Raw genomic sequence first — 23,255 nt, 5'->3', positions numbered from 1 at the left:
GCGTGTATGTAGCACACGATCCAACTTCAGAATTCTGACAGTCATACGACTTTCCAAGAAGGCACAGAAGAAGAAACAGGTTTGGCACACATTTTACTGACATATAACTAGTTAATAAATTCATATGTGGGCATAGCATGTAGGAAAATGAGAAAAAGCTCTGAGGACTTTATTTAAGAGAGACTGGAAAAAATGCAGAATTACTACATTTCAAGAAACACAATAAAGAACGCAATGCATTACATCTTTTTGGGGGTGGGTGCTTTGGAGGTACTAACACTTACAGAGTGCCAGGCACTGTATTATGTTTCTAGATATTATTTCATTTGACCCACAGAGGCACCTTCTAAGGTGTATTATGGTCCCATCGTCCAGAAGAGGAAACAGTTCAGTGGAACCGACTTACCCAGGTACACACAACTAAAAAAGGAGAGTTCAAACCCAGGCTGTCAGACTCCAAAGTCATGGCTCCTTCCTACACACGTGGCTCCTTCCTATGGGTAAGCAGAAGACCAGGGCACCTGGCCTATCACTACATACGATAACTATGTGTTTCTGGATCTTGGCAGGTAACTTATGACTGTGCTACTCTTCAGTCCTTCAAGAAAGAACAGAAACTGCAGATGTCTGACTTTTCAGGAGTGCTAACAAAAACCTGAAATCACTTAGAATCAATGACAAAGAGTCAACAATTCAAGCCGGGAAGTACTTCCCTTTGTGCACTGGCTAGAGATCAAATGAATCCAAACGGGCTGAGGGCTGATAAAATGAATCCAAATTCATCCAAACTGCTCAAAAGGGAATTTTCTGGTGAGTCCCTTCCCTCCCAACACCCCCAATCCCTCTTGCCCATCCCCATCAGTATCAGCAACTGCTCTTTGGGAAAGGAAATGCAAGAACCGGGGATTCAGGATACCCGACACATACGTTGTTATAGCCATTATGTTGTCACCGACTCCTGACTCAAATGAAAAATTCCATGGAGCAACAAGAACCATTAACTCCTTTTCCTTACACATTTACTTCATCTACAGTCACTAGCATTTACTAAGCAGAAGACACAGGGGATCCATTTATTTACCTCTGGAGTACATCACTCCAATACATAGCGTTTATTCTTTGAAAAGTGGGAACTGTTACCCAGTGCTTCTATTTCAGTTATAAGGTTATATGGACTTGAGGCAAAGACAGGTTAAACATGAATGAGAATACTGGCTAGGAAGGAATAGGGGACATTCTGAAGGCACCAAAACATGACAGCTCTTAATTCAGCAGGCAGTTTCTTGAGTTACGTAATGTGACTGAGGCTGTGCTTTAGTAAGATTCGTCCAACTAAGGTGTGCAGGAGCACTTGGAAAGGAAGAGACATTTTGCTGGCAGACTTTACAGGACTTAAGAACTGATTAAGTGTGTGTATGCGGATCTGGAGCTTGGGGGCTGCAAAGGGGAAAGGCTGTCAAAGAAAATGCTGAGAACTTCTACCTGGATAACTAGAAAAACACTGGTGCTGTTTATAACATTCATCAAGTAACCTTTTTTTTTTTTTTTTTTTTTAATGTTTATTTTTGAGAGAGAGGAAGGGAGCATGTGTGGGGAAGGGGCAGAGAGAGGGAGAGACAATATCCCAAGCAGGCTCTGTGCTATTGGTGCAGAGCCTGATGCAGGGCTCGACCCCAAGGACCGTGAGGTCATGACCTGAGCCAAAACTAAGATTCGGAGGCTTAACCGACCGAGCCATCCATGTGCCCCCATCAAATAACCTTTTAATACCAAATTCCATCCCCCCCCCCCTTTTTTTTTTAAGTTTATTTAGTTATTTTGAGAGAGACAGAGACAGCACAAGCAGGGCAGGAGCAGAGAGAGGGAGAGAGAGAGAATCCCAAGCAGGCTCCACACTGCCAGCGCAGGACCCAATGCGGGGCTCAAACTCAGGAACCGTGAGATCATGACCTGAGCCAAAATCAGGAGTCGGACATTTAACCAACTGAGCCACCCGGGGGGCCCCAATACCAAATTCCTTTAATCTAAAATATAACGGAGCTGTAAAAACGCAACATGTACAACATTTTCAGGAACACCACAAGACATGAGTGAAAGGCACTCACCAAGCACTTACCCTTCGGGGTTCAATGACCTCATCTAATCCTCACAGCAAACTTCTTTTATCAGCCCTGTCTTAGTGACCAAGAAACTGAGACAAAGAAAGGTTAACTAGCTTGTCCCAGGTCACACATCTGGGATTTGAACCAGGCAGCCTGACTCCCAAGGACACGTCCTTGATCGCCCCCTCACAGATACACAAAGCTATTACAATAATTTTGACTCCCCAAAGTAAACGAAATACCTTCCCAAATTCACCCTGGCCAACACTATGCATGAGCGTTACCTTCATCACACAAACTGAGCCCCTACTGTGTGCCAGGTGCTATGCCAGGCCCTGTACCCAGTAAGATTATCGTCCAGAGTTAGAGCCAACTGATAATTAGAAACTCAAAGTGCGGGGTGCCTGCATGGCTCAGTCGCTTAAGCGTCTGACTCTTGATGTCGGCTCAGGTCATAATCTCGCGGTTCATGGGGTCAAGCCCCGCGTCGGGCTCTGTGCTGACAGCTCAGAGCCTGGAGCCTGCTTCAGATTCTGTGTCTCCTTCTCTCTGCCCTTCCCTGCTCACGCTCTTTCTCTCTCTCTCTCTCCCAAAAATAAACATTAAAATAAATAAACTTAAAAAAAAATAAAGTCATCCTTGTCTTTAAGGAAAAAAACAAACTCAAAATGCAAGGTACTGTGACAGAAGCAGGGTGCACAGATACCCCAGCCACTGTGGGGGCTAGAGAAGGGGCAAGGGAAAAGGGCTGCAAGGAGCTCCTTGCTACCAAATTAGCCAGTGTGAGGCAGATGGAGCCAGAATCTTTCGTGCCACACTAAGGACCCCGGCCTCTGTCATAAGCAGCAGGGAAGCAAGAGAGGGAATTAAGCAGGAACAATGTATCTGATGTGCAGTTGACAACGGCCCTCTCTGGCGGCAACGGGGACAGAGGTGAAGAAGCCTCCATCAGAGATGGGAAACCCACGAGGACAGAGCTGTCACAGCAGCCCAGCGGGGAGACAAGTCCAGACCGCCGACTCTCCTCCATCCATCAGACTGAAAAATGTTACCTTGCATACTCTGGTCTCTCCTCAACAGCCCCACCTCTGCCTTCCCTGCATCCCCTGCGAGGCAGAACTGAAAGGGATGGTATTCGAGGTGAGCAGGGCAGGTGAAAGCGGGACTCTGGTCAGGGGTTAGGAACTTCTGAGCAGCGGGAGTGACCACACTCCGTGATGATTCATAGATAAAAGATCCTTAAGGAAAGACACAGTCTTGGGCAAAGGCAAACAGAGACAGAAGAGGGGCTCAAATATTTGAAAAATATACCAACGGTTTTGCAATGAAGGTACTGTTGGTGCAAATGGGGAATGTCCCAAATGAACATTTGCAAAAGGTGTTGGAAGGATTCACCTGAATTTCAGGGTCTTCTGTAAGAAACCAACGTTTTCTCTGCTATTCAAATCTGGCTCGAATAAGGTGCCCAAGACTCTAAGGCTAGGCAATAGCACCCAGCTGACCTTATTTTCCAGTAGCGGTCTACAGTCTTTCGTAAAGGCATCATTATTCTACAAAGCCCCACAAGTAAGCCTCCCCAAATCACTGGACTTGCATACATAAAGAAACCAAGAATTCAGTTTTCATAAACTAAGGAAAAAAAAAGTCTTCTGAAATAGAAGTTATGAGCTAAACTGAATTTCAAGTTGCAGCAGGAACAAGGAGAAAAGTAAGTTGTGGTTTTTCAACAGTCACAGCCAATCTTTTCTGGGAATTTCTAAGATTGGTAGCATATAGTCTAATGTCAAGGAAATATATGACCAGTGCAGTAATATACCGTTTTGCTTCTAATGAGAGTGGGATATTTATAAACTCGTGAGTTCAGGGTTTGTCACACTTAGGCCTATGCTAAAATGGTTAAAAAAAAAAAAAAAACCCTACAACTAATGGATTTCAATTTAATCACTTGAGATGATGCCAAGAAAGTAGCAGCTTTCTCAGGAAAGCTTCCTAGTAAAAGGTGAATTATGTTGCTTAAATCATTTGCTTCGGGTAATCATTTAAAATCCAGCAAACAGAAATTGAGTGGTTTACATGTGCAGGTTCTGACAATCAGAAACACTTGTTCTAACTGGTAAACATTTGTCAAAGTAAGTCTACCAATCTGTCAACAATTATGTCAGAGTGTTACAATAATTATAAATTACCCTAAGCATTCTAATGCAGCTTTAAGTTGGATAAAGAAACTTGACATAAACACAGTAGATTCCAATTTCTCCCATATATGCTGTTAGTATTAATCAATAGTTTTAAAATTCTACCTGAAGGGGCACCTGGGTGGCTCAGTCACATAAGCGTCTGACTCTTGATTTCAGCTCACATGATGATCTTGTGGCTGGTGGGATCAAGCCCCACGTCGGGTTCTGTGCTGACAGCTCAGAGCCTGCTTGAGATTCTCATTCTCTCTCTCTCTCTCTCTCTCTCTCTCTCTCTCTCTCTCTCTCTCCCTCTCACTCTGCCCTTCCCCTGCTCGTTCGCAGGTGTGTGCAAATAAATGTTTAAAAAAATAAATAAAATAAAATCCTACCTGAAGATACACAACTGAAGCAACTCTGGAAATTCTGGACAGTTTTAAACAAACGCTGCAATCTGTCAGCTCTCCCAGCCATGCCTCACACCATTTTGCAACTCAGCTCCCCGTCGTTCATTAACATTGACTCATATCCCTCACACCCCATACTCTTCTCATATGCACGCATGTGGGGTTTTTTTAAGGCCCTTATAACAATGTACTATGCTTTGTTTAAGGTCATTCTGATGATTGTTTATTCCTTTTCTTTTTTTTCCCTTCATTTCTCACCTCAATTTCAGTTGCTGAAAGAGTACGCGCCTAGAGATGTATGAATATATGACCCATGTTGTGTGAGTATTAGTCTGAAAGGGCTGTGCCTGGGGAGCCATAGAGAGTAAGCCATAGAGACGTAAGCCTGGGGCAAGGTTTTTCAACTTCAATTCTTTTCCGTGTACCATTTTCCGTGTACAATTCTTTGGTGCTCTGCACATCACAGGATGTTTGGCAGCATCCCTGTCCCCCACCTTCTAGGTGTCAGCAGCACCCTGACTGCCCCATCCCCCGGTATGGCAACCACACGAGTTTCCAGACGTTGCCCCCAGGGGGTAGAAGGTAGCGGTAAATCACTCCCAGTGGAGAACAAACTGATCTAGGCGGTTACAATCTAGAAAGTGCTTTCACACCCATTTAGATTATTATCTTATCCTGAGCCTCATCACAACCATGTGGGGACTAGCATCCCAAGCGTACAGATGAGGAGGGGCATCTAGCTGGCTCTGTGGGTAGAGCACGCGACTCTTGATCTCAGGGTCATGAGTTTGAGCCCCACACTGGGTGTGGAGCCTCCTTTAAAAAAAAAAAAAGAAAAAGAAAAAGAAGTTTAGAGATGAGGAAATTGAGGCTCTGAGACAGCCAAGCCCACCTGGCTTTTCACCATCCCGCAATGCTTCTCCAGCTAACGTCCTTCACCTTCCTCACCCTTACAGTGAAAGGCTTCCCTTCCTTCTCGTCTGCCTTCCTTTCAAAGCAGAAAGCCTTCCTTCCAGAGAAATCTTCTCTGGTAGCCTAGTACATGCAATAGATAAAGCTGAAGCTACCATTTGAGGAGTCCAAGTTGCATCCAGACCCCACCTCCTAAACCCATACTTGTCCCAAAGGGGCCCCACAAACTGTAGGGCTCTACAGAGCACATTTTGAAAACTGGTGATAAACGCACTCCCCTGTCTATTCTAACGGAGAAGCTATAGGATTTTCATGGCCATCTCTCGGTTAGGGATGGTCTCTAGCTAAAATGGGAACCAGCCACATCCAGGAGAAATCAAGCTCCAAACTAAGTTATGGGTAAGTGGTAGGGGAATGGAGAGGGTGTGTGTTTGGGCCCAGTGTGTGGGTAAATCTGGATGGAGGAGAGAGATCATAAGCTGGGATCAGAAGACCATGAAAGAAGCAGTCTCCTGGACAAATCCGTCCAGTATCCAGAATAGGCAGAAACAGGTTCCAGACAAATTACCCTGTATGAACAGACCCTGGAAAACACATCTCAACCTCCCCAGGCATCAATTTGCTCATCTCTGAAACAAGAGGGTTAAAGAAAGTTAGTGGTTATCAGCACTCCCACCCCACCTTTTTTGAAAGCAATGAAGTTATCTTCCCAAATAGGTAAATAAAACAGACCACAGTGGAGCTGCTCTGTTGGGGAAAAGGGGAGAGGCTGGAGGCCCAACCAGAAAACCACTTGCTTCACGTCCCCTCATCTTCCTCTCCCTACCTACTCCCACCCAGAGACAACCACTAAGATGCTGTGGAAGACAGTTAAAAACCACTGGACCAAATGAATCCCTAAGGTTCTTGCTGGTTCCAACAACCCATCCTTCTTTAAGTTTATGAATTCACGGAGGTTATACAACTGGGGCCTTCCAAAGCAACAATGGGCCATCCCATCCACCATGAGCAAACTCAATAACAGGTCACCCAACAAGAAACTGCGTTAACATATACCAATATATGGGGCGCCTGGGTGGCTCAGTCGGTTAAGCGCCCAACTTCATCTCAGGTCATGATCTCATGGTTTGTGAGTTCAAGCCAGGCATCAGGCTCCGTGCTGACAGCTCAGAGCCTGGAGCCTGCTTCAGATTCTGTCTCCCTCACTCTCTGTCCCTCCCCCACTTGTACTCTGTCTCTCGCTCTCTCTCTCTTAAAAATGAACATTAAAAAAAATTAACATGGGAATGCAAGCTGGTGCAGCCACTCTGGAAAACAGTATGGAGGTTCCTCAGAAAACTAAAAATAGAACTACCCTACGACCCAGCAATGGCACTACTAGGCATTTATCCAAGGGATACAGGTGTGCTGTTCCAAAGGGGCACATGCACCCCCATGTTTATAGCAGCACTATCGACAATAGCCAAAGTATGGAAAGAGCCCAAATGTCCATCGATGGATGAATGGAAAAAGAAGATGTGGTATCTATATACAATGGAGTATTACTTGGCAATCAGAAAGAATGAAATCTTGCCATTTGCAACTACATGGATGGAACTGGAGGGTATTATGATAAGTGAAATTAGTCAGAGAAAGACAAAAATCATACGACCTCACTCATATGAGGACTCTAAGAGACAAAACAGATGAACATAAGGGAAGGGAAACAAAAAGAATATAAAAACAGGGAGGGGGACAAAACAGAAGAGACTCATAAATATGGAGAACAAACAGAGGGTTGCTGGAGGGGTTGTGGGAGGGGGGATGGGCTAAATGGGTAAGGGGCACTAAGGAATCTACTCCTGAAATCATTGTTGCACTACATGCTAATTTGGATGTAAATTTTAAAAACCAAAAAAATAATAAAAATTAACAAAAAATAGATACCAATATAATTTCAAAGTTGGTGAAAAGCTTAAACAGATTTTTACTTTGAAGGACTAACCTATTAAATATCAAAACTAGACTTCACATATTCATGTAAAGATTATTCATCATTCTCAATTATAGGACCCAAATGAAGTGACTTTAGTTACTAGTTCAGTAAAGTAGCTTTAAAAAAAAATTTTTTTTTAAGATTTTAAGTAATCTCTACATCCAACATGGGGCTCAAATTTACATTCCCGAGATCAAAGGTCTCATGCTCTACCAACTGAGTCAGCCAGGTGGCCCTAAATAACTTTTTTTTTTTTTTGAGAGAATGTGAGTTGGGGAGAGGGGGAGAGGGAGAGAGGGAGAGAGGGAGAGAAAGACTCCTAAGCAAGCTCCACGTTCAGCAGAGAGCCCAACTCAAGGCTCAATCCCACGACCCCGGGATCATGACCTGAGCTGAAATCAACAGTCAGATGTTAAACTGGCTGAGCCACCCAGGAGCCCCGCTTTTTTTTTTTTTTTTAACAGAAACTGTTCTCATTTATTTACTTACATTATAAAAACAGCAAAATTGTGCTCACTTCGGCAGCACATAATACTAAAACTGGAATGATACAGAGATTAGCAAGGCCCCTGTGCAAGGATGACATATGCAAATTCATGAAGCATTCCATATTAAAAAAAAAAAAAAAAAACCAGCAAAATTAATGATCCTCCCCACCTAGCATCATCACCATTCTGGAGAGATATTTTGGATTAAGTTTATTGTTTATCATTCCATTTATATAAACAGGATCATATATCATGCATGATGTTTTACAACTTGCTTTTCTCACTTTATAATTACCAAGGACACCTTTCTGTGACAGCACATGTCTTTTAAAAACTTTTTATTGAAATACAACATACATATAGAAACTGCACAATTAAGGGCACCACTCGATAGATTTCTAGACTAAACACACCCAAGTCACCAGCAGCCAGAGCAAAGCAAATTACCAACATCTTCAGAAGCCTGCCTGGTCCTCCCTTATCCAAAGCTCTCTATCCAAGGGTAATCATATTCTGACTTCTAATAGTATAGAGTAGTTTTGCCTGCTTTTAAACTTACATAAGTGGAATCACACAGTAAGTACTTTAGTCTAACATTTGCGAACAGCTGTGGGTCGTTCATTATCATTGCCACGGAGTATGCCATCACATCAAACCGAAAACCGTGAAACCGAACAGTGCTGCCACCCCCGGAAGCTTCCTGGTGCCCCTCTGCGGTCCACCCTTCCCTCCACCCTTTGCCCCAGGCAAACGCTTATCTGCTTTGTCATCACACATTGGTTTGCATTTTCTAGAAGTGTATGTACAAATGCAAGCAGGTAAATGGAATACAGCACACAGTGTTCTGTGTCTAGCTCCAACAGAATGATTTTGAAAGGTATACATCTTGCTGTATGTGTTAATACTTGTTCCTTTTACTACCGAATAGTCCACTTTATGGATAGTCTGGATTTTGTTTACCCATTCACCTGCTGATGGACATATGGGTCCTTGCCAGTTTGGGGGCATCATGAATAAAGCTGCTACGAATATTCATATAGTCACATACGTTCACACTTTGTGTGAGCAAACGTCTTCGTTTCTCTTGGGTAAATACCCAGGAGTACAATGACTAGATGGCATGTTTATAAGAAACCACCAGACGGTTTTACAAAGTGGATGCACCAACATACAACCCCACCAACTGTGCACAACTCCAGCTGCTCCACATCCCAGTCAAATTTTAGGGGGTGTTGTCAGTCTTTTTAACTATTTTAACAGGTGTGGAGGCTGATCTATCTCCTCACGATTTTAATTTGCATTTCCCCAATGACCAATGAAGTTGAATATCCTATCATGTGCTTACTTGCCATTAGCATAATAATTTCTTTTGTAAAGATTCTTTTCAAACACTGTACCCATTTTTAAAATGTTTAATGTTTGTTTTTGAGAGAGACAGACAGACAGAACATGAGTGGGGAAGGGGGGGGGGGTGACAGGGACACAGAATCCAAAGCAGGCTCCAGGCTTTGAGCTGTCAGCACAGAGTCCAACGTGGGCCTTGAACCCACAAACCATGAAACTGTGACCTGAGCCGAAGTCGGACACTTACCCGACTGAGCCACCAGGCGCCCCTTTTACCCATTTTCTTAAATGGGTTGTCTTCTTAGTATTAAATTTTAAGAGTTCTTTCTTTATTATGGAAACAGGCCCTTTATCAGATATAATGTATTGCAAATATTTTCTCCGATTCTGTGGCTTGCCTTTTTGTTCTCTTCATGCCGTCTTTCAAAGAGCAAAAGTTTGGGGCGCCTGGGTGGCTCAGTCGGTTGAGTGCCCAACTTCGGCTCAGGTCATGATCTCACCATTCGGGAGTTCGAGCCCCATGTCAGGCTCTGTGCTGACAGCTCACAGCCTGGAGCCTGCTTTGGATTCTGTGTCTCCCTCTCTCTCTGCCCCTCCCCTGCTGTGCTCTGTCTCTTTCTCTCTCAAAAATAAATAAACATAAAAAATTTAAAAAAAACAAAACAAAGAACAAAAGTTTTAGGTTTTGACCAAATGCCACATATCATTTTTTTTCTTAGTGACTTTTGCTTTCATGACCTAAGAAATCTTTTCCAAACTCAAGGTCACAGAGATTTTTTCCCCTATGTTTTCTTCTGGAGGTTTTATAGTTTTACATTTTACATTTAGGTCTGTGATCCTTTCGAGTTAATTTTTATGCACAATAATGAGGTTTATTTTTTTCTCTGGATATGGATATCCAGTTATGCTAGCACATCTGTTGAAAAGATTTTCTTTTTCCCATTAAACTGCCTTGGCATCATCTTTAATTGACCATATATTTATGGGTCTATTTCGGGACACTGATCTAGATGTGTTTCCCTTCTCCAATACCACACTTTGTTTATTGTAGCTTTGTAGTAAGTCTTGATGTCAGGTAATGTTAATTTTCCAACTTTGCTTTTCTTTTTAAAAATTGCCCTGGCTACTTTGGATTGTTTACATTTTAATTTAGATTTAAAAATCAGCTTCTCAATTTCTATAAAAGTCTTTGAGCATTGTTTTTCTTGCTAGAAAAAGAGAGAGAATATAAACTTCCTCACTGAGTTGCTAGGAGGGTAGAAAAGGGATAATATGTTAGTGTAACAAATACAGTGGCACGTAACAGGCATTCACTTAATGTTACTTCCGCTCTCTTTCCCTCTCTTGGCCTTTAAATAAACAGGATCCAATCTAGCAATGCCTTAACATTTTACTAGTGGGTCAATGGCTGTAGTAAAAATATTACCACACCAAAAGACTTTTATAAGTAAATATTTGTATTTTCACTTGGATTCAACACTGAAATGCACTTGCCAGAGAAAGCAATTCAGCATATTTACTAATAAACGGTTTCAGGCCACATTTTAGGAAAGCATAAAACCACAGCCAGAACAAAAATTTAAATATGTTTTCAAGTTCCATACGGTGCCTAATTACATTATTCTATAATACTAACAGAAAATTCTCCTCTAGCAAGATCACAATGTTCCATTATCCATATTGCTGTCGCAAATGGAAAAAGTATTTTTGCTCTCAAAAACTGTTTAGAAATACATATAGCAAACAAAATATGGTGACCGATTCAACAATTAACATGTACTAATTTGAAACCCAAACCTACAAACAACCAAAAACCTTTGAAGTATTTTAGTTTAGCCTAAGTGATATCACTCCATGAAATGGCAACGTATCAGTTTCCAAACACAGGCTACCAAAAGGCAATTTTTGGTGAGCCACCAATACTTTGTGGTAAGCCACATTTATCAGATGAACTGATATTTAAAGACAAACAATAATTTGCTCCTTTTTCCATGACCTTACTCAATGGCCTCTTTCGGTACAGCATTTTTTTAAACATGAAAGTGGCCTTAAAAAAACAGCCTTAATTAATTTCACTACACTTGATCGATTACTGGAGGAATACACAAAATCTGCTGGCTAATTCAAAGGCAAGTCAGCTGCTAAGTCATTTCTGTCCTACTTTCTTAACAGGGAAGAAATAAGGCCAAACCCTTTCTTTTTGTGAAGATTACTGCAGGGCAAAAGCAATTTCATCTCTGTTGACTGAGCTGCATATCACCAGAGACCCATCTCCAGACATACCAGAAATTAATAAACTGTAAAATGTTGCTTGGGCTCCCCACCTGTCAAGGGCAAAGCCATTCTCCATTTACATAGGCTTGGCATCACCCTGACTCCTCCTGCTCATGAGCATTTCAGGTTCCATAAATATGACCAATGCATGACACCGTAACATCTGTGACATCTGTCTCCATTCCACTCCTCTGGCCCCATCTTGGTTTTGATTTCCTCTAACTGGACCATCTCATCTTTGGCATGAACTTGCAGTAATATACTAACCGATCTCCTTGCCTTCATCTTGGTCCTTTCTACTTCGTTCATCTTTCTGAAATCAGAAATCCAACCATGTCCATCCTCAGCCCCACATTCCGTGGTTTTTCTCAATGCTACGCAAAGAGTTGCCACACAACCCAACAATTCCACTCCTAGATACATACACACCCAAGAGAAATGAAAACATACATTCAGGTAAGAACTTGTACACTTGATCACAGCAGCATTATCCATAATAGCCAAAAAGTATCAACAACGTAAATGTCCATAAACTGGCAATGGATAACCAAAATGTGGTATATCCATACCATAGTATTCTGTAACAGAATAAATGGTGTTAATACTAATAGTATTAATATAAATATTATAAATATAAGTAGTATTGAATACTAATAAGCAGTATTCTATTTGTTAACTAGAAACAAATTTAGATTCAATCTAAAATTCTAAATCTAAAATTCAATGCAATCCTTAATCAAAATCCTAAGAAGTTTTCTGCAGAAGTCAAACAACCGATCTAAAATGCACATGGACTCTCAAGGGACCCTGAATAGCCCAAATAATCTTGAGAAAGAACAAACCTGCAGGGCCCACACTTCCTAATTTCAAAACTTACTACAAAGCTACAGGAATCAAAACCATGTGGTACTGGCATAAAGACAGACATACAGCTCAATGGGATAAAATAATGAGCACAGAAATATACTCTTGCATACATGGTCAAATCACTGTTCACTAGGGTGCCAAGATCATTTAGGGAACAGCAGTCTTTTCAACAAACGGTGCAGAGAAAACTGGAGATCCACATGCAAAAGAATGACACTGGAACCTTCCTTATCTGACACTATATGCAAAAATTAACTCAATACAGATCAAAGACCTAAATGTAAAAGCTAAAAAACCCTTAGAGAAAAGTCAGGGCAAAAGCTTCACAATATTGGGTTTGGCAATGATTTCTTGGATACGACGCTGAAATAACAAAAAATACATATATTAGTCTCTGCCCCCAATTCCTGGCAGAGCTCCTAAATCCCTCGGAATTTCCTGGGTGATAGGAGTGTCTGTTCTAATGAGGCAAATCTCGGAGCTCCTGGATAGCTCCAGGGTGGGAGCTGGTCACGGGAAAGACCAAGCCAAGCCTGGAATTTGCAGCCCCACCCTGCATCCTCTCAGAAGGGAAGAGGGACTGGAAAGTGAGTTAATGACTGATCAGGCAAGGCCTTCATGATGAAGCTTCTATAAAAATCCCCAAAGTACGGGTTCTGAGAACTTCTAGGTCAGTGAACATATCTACGTGCCAGGAGGGTGGCACACCCCAATTCCACAGAAGCAGAAGCTCCTGCACTTTGGACCTCGGGTCCCCAGTCTGTGTGTCTCTTCATCTGGCTGTCCATTCATGGTCTTTAATATCCTTGGTAATAAACTGGTAATCTAGTAAGTAAACTGTTTCCTTGAGTTCTGCCAGCCATTCTAGCAAATTACCAATCCCTGGGAGGGGGTCATGGGAACTGTGATTCATAGCCAGCCAGCCAGAAGCACAGGCAACAGCGTGGACTTGTCAGTGGCATCTGAGGCGGGGGAGTCTTATGTGACTGAGCCCTAACCCATGGGGTCCAGTGAGCGTCAGAATTGAAGTGAATTATAAGACACTCAGCTGGGGTCAGGGAGCCACTTGCTGTGGAAAACCCACACGTCAGGTGCCAGATGTACTGCGAGTGTGGGAATAAGGAAAAAACGGAGTTTTTCCCATTCGGACACCAAAGGCACAGGCAACAAGGGGAAAAGCAGACAAACTGGACTTCACAAAAATGTTTAAACTCTGTGATTCAAAAGACAACATTAACAGAGTTAAAAGACATCCACAGAATGGGAGAAAATATATACCAATCATCCATCTGATAAGGAGTTAATATCCAGAATATATAGAGAGCTCCTAAAACACAACAATAAACCAATTCAAAAATGGACAAAGGACCTGAATAGACATTTTCAAGGACATACAAATGACCAGTAATCACATGAAAAGATGCTCAACATCACTAATCATCAGGGAAATGAAAATCAAAACTACAATGAGATACTAGCTTACACCCATTAGGATGGTTACTATTAAAAAATGAAAAGGGCGGGGGAGCCTGAGTGGCTCAGTCGGTTGGGCATCCGACTTCGGCTCAGGTCATGATCCCACAGCTCCTGAGGTCGAGCCCCGCGTTGGGCTCTGTGCTGACAGCTCAGAGCCTAGAGCCTGCTTCAGAGTCTGTGTCTCCTTCTCTCTCTGCCCTTCCCCCAGGTGCTCGTTTTCTCTCTTTCAAAAATAAATATTAAAAAAAAAAAAAAAGAAGAAGAAGAAATGGGGGGTGCCTGGGGGCTCAGTCTGTTGAGCATCCAACTCTTGATTTCAGCTCAGGTCATGATCTCATTCGTGAGCAGGGTGTGCGTGCGCTCTCTCCCTCAAAATAAATAAATAAACTTTAAAATAAAAAGAAAGGAAGGAAGGAAATAACAAGTGTCAGTGAGGATGTGAAGTAATTGGGACTCTTGTGCAGTACAGGTGGGAATGTAAAATGGTACAGCTGCTGTGGAAAACAGGAGGGCAGATCCTCAAAATGGTAAAAAACAGAATTACAATATGATCCAACAATTCCACTTCCGGGTATATACCCAAGAGAACTGAAAGCAAGGTCAGCTGTATACCCATGTTCATAGCAGCGTTATTCACAACAGTGCCCATCGACAGGTGAATAAGCAAAATGCCACACACACACACACACACACACACACACACACACACACAGTGGAATCTTATTCAGACCCAAAAAGGAAGGAAATTCTGATATATCCTACAACATGGATGAACCTTGAGGGCATCACACAAAGTGAAAGAGACCAGTCTCAAAAAGACAAGGGCTGTATGATTCGATGTAGATGAAGTACTTAGAGTAGACAAAATCAGAGACAGAAAGTAGAATGGAGGTTGCCAGGGGCTGGAGGGAGTTGTTGTTAAATGGGTAAAAGGAGTTACAGTTTTACAAAATGAAGAGTTATGGAGATGGATGGTGGCAATAACCGCACAACATTATGAATGTATTGAATATCATTTAATTATACATTTTAAATGGCTCAGATGGTATATTTCATCACAATAAAAAAAATGGGGAAAAAAGGGGAGAGTACCCATAAGGGTATAATAATTAAATGAGATAGGGGCACCTGAATGGCTCAGTCAGTTAAGTGTCCGACTTTGGTTCAGGTCATGATCTCACGATTCAGGAGTTCGAGCCCCGCATCGGGCTCTATGCTGACAGCTAGGAGCCCAGAGCCTGCTTCGGATTCTGTCTCCCCCTCTCTCTGCCCCTCCCCGGCTCATGCTCTGTCTCTGTCTCTGTCTCTGTCTCTCCATCTCCCTAAAATAAACATTAAAAAACAAAACAAAACTTTTTTTTAAAGAATTGAGATAATGTATGTAAAATGTAATGTAAGATGCCAGAATCTGGCACAGTGTCCAATAAATGGTAGCCATTATCATCATTCCCTGAAGAAGTCAAAGCCTCTCTGTCCTCTGGGACACCGCCTGGACAGTTTCCAAGGCCTAGAATACAACTGTCCACCCGGTCCACCTACTAAATGCCAACATATTCTCCAAGATGGAACTCCTTCTTCCAGAAGGTGAGCCAGGGTAAGGCCAGTGCCTACTACCTGTGCACTTCACCCCCCAGGCTTTCCACAAGGCCTGGTATGAAATTGTTTGGGGACATATACATGAATGATCGCTAGTATATATATAAGCTGCAATACTGATCATTAGGCTTCAGTACTACCCACAACAGCAAAATAAAAGCAAACGTGTTAGCTATTTTAACTTATCACTGCTATCCTTCATTTACATGCTTGGAGCTAATATTTTTCAAATACAGGTAATATCTTAATCAGCTCTATAGAGAGTATTTCATTTTATCCTTACTCATAACAACCCTCTGAGGAAGGTACTACCATTCTATAGATGAAGAAACTGAGGCACAGATAGGTACTTACTTGTATATTCCTTCCTTCCTTCCTTCCTTCCTTCCTTCCTTCCTTCCTTCCTTTCTTAAAGTAAATTCTACACCCAACGTGGGGCTCAAACTCAGGCCCCCGAGATCAAGAGTCACACACTTTACTGACTGAGCCAGGTGCACACCCCTTAGTATATTGTTTTCTTTTTTTTTGTTTTTTGTTTTTTGGTATATTTATTTCTAATGAAAAAAAATCAAGGAAAGGAAAAGTACAAGAACGTGAATGCCCCCATAGTCCACTGAATGGAATACATTCTAAGGGTGCTTGCAAATGTCCATGGCTTGCACTTTTCCTTGCTACTAAGAAAACTAAGATCTCTTTGAGATCTCCCCACCAATTCACAGGTTAGAAGACTAGATATTCCATACTCTGGCCTCACAGTGGGAACGAAACGTGGGGAAAAGGGATACAGTCAATTTTAGAACTTTTCAAGCCACACTAGGGATGCCAGGACCCCCATATGAACCCGGGAAGTACCAGAATCAGATGTTCCTCAAAGCTTCCTCAGGCAAATCTGCAACCCTGGCCACTCACACAGACATCAGCTTGGTGTGAGGTCATAGCCTGGCATGCACAGACCTAGCACTTGAGTGAATTATAACAAGGCTCTGGGGGCAGTGGCAGTGCTTCCATGACCCACACTTGCAGGGCTTAGAAATTCTCAAGTCACAGGGAAGTACCTCCCTAAGTCTCATAGCTGGGATTTTCTCATCTGGAATCTTATTTTCCCAGGGAAACAGAAAACATACAACTGCCCATCCAGTCCAGAGTGACGAGCACAAGCTGAGGGCACCAGCTTGTCCCAGAGCTTTTAAGCCCTCTATTTTGGCAGGACACAATGCTTTCTATTCTTGTTAACAAGAATGTGTGATTTATTCACGTGGGTACACACAAGACAAATTACTCAGTACGTACAAGGAAAACAAACAACACAGCCCATGGACGGAGTGGAGAAAGAAAACCAGAGCATTCAAGAAATCTGATAAAACTTAAAAATATATCCATAAGGGGCGCCTGGGTGGCTCAGTCTGTGAAGCGTCTGACTCTTGGTTTCAGCTCAGGTCATGATCTTGCAGTTCATAGGATCGAGCCCTGAGATGGGCTCTGCGCTGACAGCACAGAGCCTGCTTGGGATATTCTCTCTCCCTCTCTCTCTCTCAAAATAAATAAACTTAAAAAAAAAAAAAAACCACAATAAATCCATAAAATTAGCAAAAAACCATTAACGATGCATTTAGATAAAAACTAACGGAATATGGGCCACCTGGGTGGCTCAGTCAGTTGGGCATCTGACTCTTGATTTTGGCTCAGGTCATCATCTCACAGTTTCATGGGTTCAAGCCCCACACTGGGCTCTGTGCTGACCACCGCAGCCTGCTTAAGATTCTCCCTCTCTCTCTGCCCTTGCCCCAGCTTGAGCTCTGTCTCTCTCAAAATAAAGAAATAAACTTAAAAAAAAAAAAAAAAACTAATGGAACATGCCATTCATAAAATGTAATATTCTTCACTCCTTTTTAATTTCCTGCAATAAGGCTTTGGCACTACGACTTAAACCAACATCACCCTCTACTTGTTCAAATACAAAAGTGCTCTCTGCCTCATGTTTCTTTGCTGACTACTCCCAGGCATCTCTAATACTAGTTTATTATTAAGATCTACTGACAATCATTTATATCCCCAGATGAAATAAAAAGTTGGTAAAAGTCCCAAGATCACAGGGACACATGATGGAAGATGTGAACTGGCAGAAATTCACGTGAAATCTACTCTGGCTTTTTAATTTAAATGCTAATTTATTCACTTAATAAACACACTGAGGAGGAGCAAATATGGGCAGAGAATGTAGTCTGCAAAATTCTCAGCAATACATGTCATTCATTTAACAGTAATTATTGTATGCCTCCTCTAGGCCAGGGGTTAGGGGATCAACAGTGAACAAAAAAAAAGCCTCTGAGTCTCATGAGTTCACATTCAAGTAAGAAACAAATCGCAAATTTCAGATGGTGATATGTGCTATTAAGAAAAATCAGTGCTGTGAAGGAGAACAAACCGGGCACTTATTCAATGCGAACAAGTTTATTTAAAAAAAAAAAGATACATTAATTTCAAACTTTATGGAGGAACTAGGCAATGCCTATGAGTGGCAGGAATAAGAACAGAGGCCAAAGAGAAGGGTAAAAATGTGAGGGGGAGAAAGGAAAAGAAAGGAACAAGAGCTGAAAGAGAGAAACAGATGTGTCAGGAACAATGGCCTATTGTGCCTATTACAGGGAAGCATGTGTTTTGTTTTGTTTTGTTTGATTCATGGGTTCAATATATTAGGTCAAACCATATTAGAAACCACCTATCCTACCGCGCACACAAAATAGATATTTTAAAACCAAAATTAACAGGGAAAATAAAACTGCAAAGGGCAGGGGAAAGGTATTCGTAAGTAAATATAGCTCTTCCTACAGGACGAAATCATAGGAGACTTTTCTGTTGAGGCACTGCCCAAGCTTCAGAGTAAGAGATCCTTGAAGGGCAGTTTGGGGGGTTTTGTTTTGTTTTGTTTTGTTTTAAGAACTGTCTAAAGTACAAGCTTATGTGCTCTTTAACTCAGACGTATTACCTCTAAGCTAAACACGAGCAATGAAAATAGTCATTCTTTAGCAAACCAGTGAGAAGAGAACAAAAACACTTCAGGTCTAAAGCAGCCAGAGAAGAGCTCACAAAGGGAGCTGTCCATTCACCCTGGCTTCCCTTCCGTCTCGGTCAAGCCAGAGCATGACATTACCAAGATCCAGCTGAAAGCCCATTGTTGGCCCTTCTTCCCTGCCTGCATCTGCTATAAAACCTATCTTACCGCAGGCCGCCACTCTGAGTCTCCACCTCTGTTCTGCAGGACCAGGAAGCAAGCAGCCAAAGAGGTTTAGAGTTCCATAACCTCACTGCCTACGGGACTAGGAACCGACACTCACTACAGAGTGTGTGCATCTGGACCGTCTCAAAGATCTCTCAGACTAAAGCCTCCCCAAGTGCTTTGGTGCTTCATCCCTCTTACGCCCTTTCTCTAAGTCCCCCTGCTAAAGGGACTGTGCCCTGCAGATCTGAACTCAGTTTCTTCTGCAAAATTAAAGCCGCCTTCTCAACTGCATGATCATTCTCAAACAGTTCAACCATGTCAGCAGAAAAGCAACCAGAATCACGATCTTTGCTCTCACTGCTCTCTCTCCTGCCACCCCCGTGATCAGTTATGAGTCTTGTTACTTTTTACTTCCAAGTTCTGATCAATGAATCACCCCTTAACCACATTCTAACCTTGGAGTCTTCTTTGCAAGAAATGGAATAAGACAAAGTTAACCATTTGGAGAGAAAGATGAAGAAAACAGCATTTACTGGGTTCCTGCTATGAATTTGGCACTGTTCTAGCCTAGAGGAGGTGGGAATTACTGTCTCCATTTTATAAATGGGGAACAAAGTGTGAAGTTTCTCAAATATACTCATTCCTTTCTGGTCTGACAGTGCAGGCGCACTCACAGCACCGTTGGCTTCAACTCCTGATCTGCTCTTTATAAAACACCGCCAGAACAATCATACCAAAATTCCATTGATATCACATCAATTCCCTGTTGAGGCAAATGAAATGCCTTCTGCTTCTCCATTTGCCCACTGACTGGCCTGGAACCCAATAATTATTTGTTGCTTAAAACCATCCCATGATTCTACACCAGCCTAGAACTAATGAGCCCTAGAGGCAGAAAGTAACAAGATTTTTTTTTTTAATTTTTTTTTTCCGTTTTTTATTTATTTTTGGGACAGAGAGAGACAGAGCATGAACGGGGGAGGGGCAGAGAGAGAGGGAGACACAGAATCGGAAACAGGCTCCAGGCTCCGAGCCATCAGCCCAGAGCCTGACGCGGGGCTCGAACTCACGGACCGCGAGATCGTGACCTCGCTGAAGTCGGACGCTTAACCGACTGCGCCACCCAGGCGCCCCAGTAACAAGATTTTTAAGACAGCCTGTGTGGAATATGCAGAATGCATGTGAAAAAGCCAAAGGCAACTCAAAAGCCTTTAAGACAAAGTGGAATTTCTCTAAGACATTTCACAATTCTGACTCCACCTAAACCACCCTTCTTCAGGGAGGAGGGATGCTGACTTCAGAATAGCTACGTTCTAACCCCTGCTCCTCCACACCTAGCTTCTTAACCTCTCCACGCTTCAGTGTCCTGCTCTATAAAAGTTCAACTGGGCCTCTGTTCAAATTCTCCCACCCTCCCGGCCTATCCAAGTCCAAGTCATTCTCCAAAGGTCAGGTCAAAGCCCATTTTCCTTGCAAACTCTCGCTGGATGGCCTCAGCCCATCACTGCACTTACTTGCTTTATAACAGCTCTACAGCAGAAGGAGCCTGAGCCACTCATTTTAACTTTTATCTGTAATCGTGTATCACTGTGCCCCCATTTAACTGTTTCACCCCTGTATCCCCCACCCCCCACCAGTGTCCCACCTCATGAATGACAGTGACGCTACTCACTGCCTCAGGTGATCCTGAGCAGCACAACAATATCAATACCAACAGTGATTGCTACTACCGTCTGCTGACTGAGGAAGTGCCCGGCACTGGGCTGAGTATCTGATTACTTCACTATCCTTCAATCTTCCTAATCCTTTTAGGTAAAACTGTTTTGGGTTTTTTTTTTAATCTCCATTTCTTTTTTTTTTTTTTTTTAACATTTATTTATTTTTGCGACAGAGAGAGACAGAGCAGGGTCAGAGAGAGGGAGACACAGAATCTGAAACAGGCTCCAGGCTCTGAGCCATCAGCACAGAGCCCGACGCGGGGCTCGAACCCATGGACCGTGAGATCATGACCTGAGCCGAAGTCGGCCGCTTAACCAACTGAGCCACCCAGGCGCCCCTTTAATCTCCATTTCACAGTGAAGGAAGCGAGCCTACCCAAAGCTACAACAGTAGAGAGGATGGGGGTGAAGGGCGAGAGTTGGTAATTTCCAACTCAGCTGTCTGCCTCCCCCTCTTAACTACTGCCATCATACTTTGTAGTACTTATTGTGGCTTGGTTTTTTATTTATTTATTTATTTATTTATTTAGAGGAAGAGAGAGAGAGAGAGTGCGTCTAAGCTGGGGGGGGGGGGGCAGAGAGAGAGGGAGAGAGAGAATTCCAAGCAGGCTCCGTGCTGTGTGCACAGAGCCCGACTCAGGGCTCAATCCCATGAACTGGGAGATCATCACCTGAGCTGAGATCAAGAATTGGACACGTAACCCACTAAGCCACCCACACATCTCCCTTAATGTGGCCATAGGATATCCACGGTTACATCTTCGCCCCTAAATGTGAGCTGTTTACAATCACAAAAACTGTATTTCTTGGCTCACTTACAGAATAACTCATTCTTCAGTGGCTCATACTCAAGCCTTTACTTAGACTAACTCGCAGCCTTAATAACTCTGTGAGATAGTAATAATTACTATTGTCCATTTACAAATGAGGAAACAAGAGGGCGAGAGGGTTAAACAACTTGCCCCAAATCACACAGCTGGTAAGTAAATTCAAGGGCGAAGTGACAGCTTTGATCAAGTAAGTAGTACTCCACTTATTAACTTATTCTCAACAATTTTTATTAAGCACTGGAAAACCTAGAAAGGGGCAGGAGATACAGCAATGAATAAACCAGAAAGCATCTCTGTTCTCATGGTGCTTACAATCTTAAATCTCTTTCAACATTTTCATTCAATGGGCACAATCTTAAATCCTCTTAAATTTTCCATACAAAAATATCAAATCTGGATAGTAAGAATTAGTAACAAAGAGCGAGCATGGGGCTTGAAGCCAGAAAACCTGAGTTAAGTTTCCAACTTTGCTACTTATTAGAAACTTTGTCATTTATTAGACCCTGGACCAATTCGTTCACCTGCCTCCCCGTTGCACTACCGGTGTGAGATAATGTATTAAGTTGCGCACCGAGCGCAGTGTCTGGCACTTAGTACACGCTCAATAAATTAGCTTCCGTCTTTCCCCTCCCCTCCATGCAGTGACTTCACAATCTGTGTCGTCACTGAGCACATGTTAACAGGCTCCGCGTAGTTACATCGAGAACCAAGAAGTGTCCAATCTCTTATTTCCCTGGGCTATTCTCTTTCCAGATCACTATGTCTCCAATTTCAGGACGCAGACTACTCTGATGCCAATAAATCAGATAATCAAATAAACACAACTCGGGAATGACAGCAACTCCCGTGAGGGCCTGTCTATAAAACGCTCCCCATGACCTTCTTTAGAAGGCACTTGTCTCGGCAGGACAGCATTGTGACCCTGACCCGGCTCCACTCCCCGTGCGGGAGATGCGGCCCCCGAGGAGAATTTCCAGCCTCCGGCACGAGGTTGTGCCCTGCAGACCGCTTTTTACTCGATGAGCTCTGCACCTCTCCTGCCACCTGCCAGCCCGACAGTCCCCTATTCCCTCGGGGCTGCGACTCCTCCCCTCCCACCTCGCGCGGACGCCCAGGGTCCTCCGGCCCGGGCCCCCGCCGTCCGATTGACCCCCCGCCCGGCTCGGGCAGCTGTCCCTGGCCGGAGGGGCTGGACCAGGCCGGTCGGCCTGACCTCCCCAGGGGCTTCCCTCCCGCCCTCCTGGTCAGCGGGGCCTGGAGCCGGCCGCTCGGCTCCGGGAGGGGCCTGCAGGGGCGAGAGGCTTCTCACCTATCTTCACGACCGCATCCGCCATGCACCGGTCCCACTTCCTGCCGAGCTCGGAGTCCGACATGTTCCCCACCCGCAGCTCCCACTTTCCTTAAGGTCGGGCCCCGCGCTTCGATTCCAGGCAAGTCTCGCGAGAGCCGGCCTCGGCCTCCAGGCCCGGAAGGCCGGCTCCGGCCTGCCACATATCGCGAGATAACCTGAATGCTTCCGCCCCTTCCGGGTTTTTTTTTTTTTTTCCAGTTGGTCGTCAAGGTGACGGGGTTGCCTGGAGGCCCGAGGTGACCCTGACCTTGGAGCCGCGCCTACCTGAGGGCTGGGAGGCTGACAGGCTTCCCAGGCTGCATCCCGAGCCCTGTCGGGAAGGCCCTTCCTCCGCACCAGCTCCCGACGTCGGCCCTGGAATTTCCCAGGGCAAGTGAGGGCACGGCGCTTGGTTTCTTCATTCACTTTTTCTACTCCCTCATTCACTGTTTATTGCAGTGGGACTCCGCCTGCACCACTAACACGGAGACTGTTCTGGCATAGGTCACCTAGGCCAGATCGAATGGATGCTTTGGAACCTT

General features: G+C 43.6%; 1 protein-coding gene and 1 non-coding gene across 2 annotated transcripts in view; one reads left to right on the top strand and one right to left on the bottom strand.

Moving 5' to 3' along the window:
- The window catches only part of MICOS10 (mitochondrial contact site and cristae organizing system subunit 10), a 33,939-nt gene extending 11,046 nt beyond the window's left edge, over window positions 1–22,893 (bottom strand). Inside the window, exon 1 of the mRNA XM_042951616.1 lies at window positions 22,693–22,893. Within this exon, the coding sequence (XP_042807550.1) occupies window positions 22,693–22,756 (64 nt within the window). The 5' untranslated portion in view covers window positions 22,757–22,893. The remainder of the gene's footprint in view (window positions 1–22,692) is intronic.
- On the top strand, window positions 8,080–8,186 carry LOC122228980. Its single transcript, XR_006206861.1, has one exon. It is a non-coding gene; the product is annotated as a U6 spliceosomal RNA (small nuclear RNA).
- Window positions 22,894–23,255: the final 362 nt, after the last annotated feature.

The sequence above is a fragment of the Panthera leo genome, chromosome C1, assembly GCF_018350215.1.
Source record: "Panthera leo isolate Ple1 chromosome C1, P.leo_Ple1_pat1.1, whole genome shotgun sequence".
Taxonomy (NCBI): Eukaryota; Metazoa; Chordata; class Mammalia; order Carnivora; family Felidae; genus Panthera; species Panthera leo.
Note: the sequence above shows the minus strand (reverse complement) of the source record. Positions and strands in the feature narration are given on the sequence as shown.